At 41.1% G+C, this 6,000-nt stretch overlaps 1 protein-coding gene across 1 annotated transcript in view; it reads left to right on the top strand.

Moving 5' to 3' along the window:
* Nucleotides 1–5,233, top strand: part of LOC128664947 (kininogen-2-like) — a 67,977-nt gene extending 62,744 nt beyond the window's left edge. The window contains exon 4 of the mRNA XM_053719738.1: nt 4,830–5,233. Within this exon, the coding sequence (XP_053575713.1) occupies nt 4,830–5,124 (295 nt within the window). The 3' untranslated portion in view covers nt 5,125–5,233. The remainder of the gene's footprint in view (nt 1–4,829) is intronic.
* The last annotated feature ends 767 nt before the right edge of the window (nt 5,234–6,000 follow it).

Genomic DNA, 6,000 nt, shown 5'->3' on the forward strand with positions numbered 1-6,000 from the left:
ATTATCTCATATTGTAACAATCAGATGTTACTAGTGTATACATTAGTATTACAGTATTATCTCATATTGTAACAATCAGATGTTACTAGTGTATAAATTAGTATTACAGTATTATCTCATATTGTAAAAATCAGATGTTACTAGTGTATATATTAATATTACAGTATTATCTCATATTGTAACAATCAGATATTACTATTGTATATATTAATATTATCTCATAGTGTAATGGAGTAGAGTATGTAACACGGTAGCGCATGTAACACAGTAGCGCATGTAACACAGTAGAGCATGTAACACAGTAGCACATGTAATGCAGTAGCGCATGTAACACAGTAGAGCATGTAACGCAGTAGAGCATGTAAAGCAGTAGCACATGTAACGCAGTAGCTCATGTAATGCAGTAGCGCATGTAATGCAGTAGAGCATGTAACACAGTAGCACATGTAATGCAGTAGAGCATGTAACACAGTAGCACATGTAATGCAGTAGCGCATGTAACACAGTAGAGCATGTAACGCAGTAGAGCATGTAAAGCAGTAACACATGTAACGCAGTAGCTCATGTAATGCAGTAGCGCATGTAATGCAGTAGAGCATGTAACACAGTAGCACATGTAATGCAGTAGCACATGTAACACAGTAGCACATGTAACAAAGTAGCACATGTAACACAGTAGCACATGTAACACAGTAATGCATGTAACACAGTAGCACATGTAACAGAGTAGAGCATGTAACACAGTAGAGCATGTAACACAGTAAGGCATGTAACACAGTAGACCATGTAACACAGTACAGCATGTAACAGAGTGGAGCATGTAAAACAGTAGAGCATGTAACAGAGTAGCGCATGTAACACAGTAACGCATGTAACAGAGTAGAGCATGTAACACAGTAGAGCATGTAACACAGTGGCACATGTAACACAGTAGCACATTTAACAGAGTAGAGCATGTAACACAGTAGAGCATGTAACACAGTAGCGCATGTAACACAGTAGAGCATGTAACACAGTAGCACATGTAACACAGTAGAGCATGTAACACAGTAGTGCATGTAACACAGTAGAGTGTGTAACACAGTAGAGCGTGTAACACAGTAGAGCATGTAACACAGTAAAGCATGTAACGGAGTAGCACATGTAACACAGTAGCGCATGTAACACAGTAGCGCATGTAACACAGTAGAGCATGTAACACAAGAGCACATGTAACAGAGTAGAGCATGTAACACAATAGAGCATGTAACACAGTAGAGCATGTAACACAGTAGCGCACGTAGAGCATGTAACACAGTAGAGCATGTAACACAGTAGAATATGTAACACAGTAATGCATGTAACACAGTAGAGCATGTTACACAGTAGAACATGTAACACAGTAATGCATGTAACACAGTAGAGCATGTAACACTGTAGCGCATGTAACACAGTAAAGCATGTAACACAGTAAAGCATGTAACGGAGTAGCACATGTAACACAGTAGCACATGTAACACAGTAGCACATGTAACACAGTAGCGCATGTAACACAGTAGAGCATGTAACACTGTAGCGCATGTAACACAGTAGCACATGTAACAGAGTAGAGCATGTAACTCAGTAGCGCATGTAACGGAGTAGCACATGTAACACAGCAGAACATGTAACACAGTAGAACATGTAACACAGTAGAGCATGTAACACAGTAGCGTATGTAGCACAGCAGAACATGTAACACAGTAAAGCATGTAACGGAGTAGCACATGTAGCACAGCAGAACATGTAACACAGTAGCGCATGTAACACAGTAGCACATGTAACACAGTAGCACATGTAACACAGTAGAGCATGTAACACAGTAGTGCATGTAACACAGTAGAGCATGTAACACAGTAGCACATGTAACACAGTAGCACATGTAACACAGTAGCGCATGTAACACAGAAGAGCATGTAACACAGTAGCACATGTAACACAGTAGCGCATGTAACACAGTAGCGCATGTAACACAGTAGAGCATGTAACACAGTAGCGCATGTAACACAGTAGCACATGTAACACAGTAGCACATGTAACACAGTAGCACATGTAACACAGTAGAGCATGTAACACAGTAGCACATGTAACACAGTAGTGCATGTAACACAGTAGAGCATGTAACACAGTAGCGCATGTAACACAGTAGAACATGTAACACAGTAGCACATGTAACACAGTAGCACATGTAACACAGTAGAGCATGTAACACAGTAGTGCATGTAACACAGTAGAGCATGTAACACAGTAGCACATGTAACACAGTAGAACATGTAACACAGTAGCACATGTAACACAGTAGCACATGTAACACAGTAGAGCATGTAACACAGTAGCGCATGTAACACAGTAGAACATGTAACACAGTAGCACATGTAACACAGTAGCACATGTAACACAGTAGAGCATGTAACACAGTAGTGCATGTAACACAGTAGAGCATGTAACACAGTAGTGCATGTAACACAGTAGAGCATGTAACACAGTAGCGCATGTAACACAGTAGAACATGTAACACAGTAGCACATGTAACACAGTAGCACATGTAACACAGTAGAGCATGTAACACAGTAGTGCATGTAACACAGTAGAGCATGTAACACAGTAGCGCATGTAACACAGTAGAACATGTAACACAGTAGCACATGTAACACAGTAGCACATGTAACACAGTAGAGCATGTAACACAGTAGAGCATGTAACACAGTAGCACATGTAACACAGTAGCACATGTAACACAGTAGTGCATGTAACACAGTAGAGCATGTAACACAGTAGCGCATGTAACACAGTAGAACATGTAACACAGTAGCACATGTAACACAGTAGCACATGTAACACAGTAGAGCATGTAACACAGTAGTGCATGTAACACAGTAGAGCATGTAACACAGTAGCGCATGTAACACAGTAGAACATGTAACTTTAGACTATTTTGACTCTAACATCATGACATTACAGCTGCACATAATAATTGCACATAATTGGGTGAAGTTTAACTCCTTAGTGACCAGAGCACTTTTCCATTTGTTGACCGTTTGGGACCAAGGCTATTTTTACATTTCTGCGGTGTTTGTGTTTAGCTGTAATTTTCCTCTTACTCATTTACTGTACCCACACATATTATATACCGTTTTTCTCGCCATTAAATGGGCTTTCTAAAGATACCATTATTTTCATCATATCTTATAATTTACTATTAAAAAAATTATAAAATATGAGGAAAAAATGAAAAAAAAAAAAATTTCAAACTTTGACCCCCAAAATCTGTTGCACATCTACAACCACCAAAAAACACCAATGCTAAATAGTGTCTAAATGTTGTCCTGAGTTTAGAAATACCCAATATTTACATGTTCTTTGCTTTTTTGCAAGTTATAGGGCACTAAATAAAAGTAGCACTTTGCTATTTCCAAACCACTTTTTTTTCAAAATTAGCGCTAGTTACATTGGGACACTGATATCTGTCAGGAATCCCTGAATATCCTTTAACATGTATATATATATATATTTAGAAGACATCCCAAAGTATTGATCTAGGCCCATTTTGGTATATTTTATGCCACCTTTTCACCGCCAAATGCGATCAAATAAAACATTTTTTTCACTTTTTTACAAATTTTTTCACAAACTTTAGGTTTCTCACTGAAATTATTTACAAACAGCTTGTGCAATTATGGCACAAATTGTTGTAAATGCTTCTCTGGGATCCCCTTTGTTCAGAAATAGCAGACATATATGGCTTTGGCGTTGCTTTTTGGTAGTTAGAAGGTCACTAAATGCCACTGCGCATCACATGTATATTATGTCTAGCAGTGAAGGAGTTAATTAGGTAGCTTGTAGGGAGCTTGCAGGGTTAATTTTAGCTTTAGTGTAGAGATCAGCCTCCCACCTGACACATCCCACCCCCTGATCCCTCCCAAACAGCTCCCTTCCCTCCCCCACCCCAAAATTGTCCCCACCATCTTAAGTACTGGCAGAAAGTCTGCCAGTACTAAAATAAAAGTTTTTTGGGGGGTTTTAGTTTTTTTAAAAAAATAAAAAAATAATTCTTCTGCTGTGTAGGACCCCCCTCAGCCCCCAACCTCCCTGATCCCCCCCAAACAGCTCTTTAACCCCCCCCCCCCCTCTGCCTTTATTGTGCACCATATTGGGTACTGGCAGCTGTCTGCCAGTACCCAGTTTGAAAAATAATAATGTTTTTTACTTTTTTTATTTTATTAAATGTTTTCTTTATTTCTGTAGTGTAGCTGCCCCCCCCTCAACATCCAACCCCCCACCCTCTCCCAGATGCCTTGATTTTAAAATCCCACCCTCCCCAGTCCTCTCTCCCACCCTCCAGATCTACAGCATATTGATGCTGTTTTTATAGATCCCTCGTGCACGCGCGCGTGCACGCACCCGCACAAGATCCCTCCCCCCTCCTCCACCAATGACTGCCCACCCGCCTCCCTGGATGAGCTCCCACCCACCAACGAATAAGGAAATCGATAGCCGATGCAGAGAGGGCCACAGAGTGGCTCTCTCTGCATCGGATGGCTAAAAACAGTTATTGCAGGATGCCTCAATATTGAGGCATCACTGCAATAACATGAAAGCAGCTGGAAGCTATCAGGATCGCTTCCACTGCTTTCAAAGACCAACGACGTATGGGGTACGTCCTTGGTCATTAACTGCATTTTCTTGCAGGACGTACCCCATACGTCGTTGGTCGTTAAGGGGTTAAATGAGCCTCTTCTGTCTTATGGAGACTCAGCAGCTGTTGTAGAACTTTACACAGAGCATAAATCTTCTACTTCTGTGTTTCACAGAAATGTTCCAGAGAGTGAAGAAAAAACTGAGCAGTCCCTGCGGGATTTGTCTGAGATCAGCCGCCTACAAAGACGTCCAGCGGGGTTCACCCCTTTCCGAGGAAGATTCCATAGCCAGTCCCTGCGGGATTTGTCTGAGATCAGCCGCCTACAAAGACGTCCAGCGGGGTTCACCCCTTTCCGAGGAAGATTCCATAGCCAGTCCCTGCGGGGTTTGTCTGAGACCAAGAGGTTAAAAGCTGAACCCAAAATCGAATGGATCTACCCGGAGACTTTGCTGTGTAAAAAAAGATAGATTTGAAAGTAGCGTCCCCTGGTATAAAAAAGCATTGTTATGTCACATGGTGTCACCTCTGTAATACCAGCTCTGATATGGTTTATTAAACAGCAGATTTGTGCTCTCATATTTGTTATTGTGGTTTGTTGCACTTACTGTTTATACTCACCCTATTGTCATGTTCCCTGTCCCCAAACCCAGTAGTGACAACATCTTACCTGGCACTGGCTGCAATTTAAGCAGCAGGAAATATAAATAGTGACCACTACAGCTTCCAATGCCCCTGTGGTTACGTACACTGTGCCCTACACGCTCCTGGAACTAGTTAGTAAACCCTGACAAAACATTGCACTATGCAAGAAGAAAGACCATAACCTTTCCCTATTGTACTGACCGTACACATCTGACCATGAGATGGACAAGAGCAGAAAGAATCCACAGGCTACACAGGGAGGTACTAACATTAGTGCAGCAGATGGCACTAGGGACCAAGTGCTAGTGAGGACCAAAGCAGTCAGTCTATACATAGGTGTGTACCTGTATTGTCTTATCAGTGTATAGCTACTCACATCATAATACTGCACAGCATACTAATCAGTGTATAGCGACTCACATCATTATACTGCACAGCATACTAATCAGTGTATAGCGACTCACATCATAATACTGCACAGCAAACTCATCAGTGTACAGATACTCACATCATTATACTGCACAGCATACTCATCAGTGTATAGCTACTCACATCATTATACTGCACAGCATACTCATCAGTGTATAGCTACTAACATCATAACACTGCACAGCATACTCATCAGTGTATAGCTACTCACATCATAATACTGCACAGCATACTCATCAGTGTATAGCTACTCACATCATAATACTGCACAG

The sequence above is a fragment of the Bombina bombina genome, chromosome 6, assembly GCF_027579735.1.
Source record: "Bombina bombina isolate aBomBom1 chromosome 6, aBomBom1.pri, whole genome shotgun sequence".
Classification (NCBI taxonomy): Eukaryota; Metazoa; Chordata; class Amphibia; order Anura; family Bombinatoridae; genus Bombina; species Bombina bombina.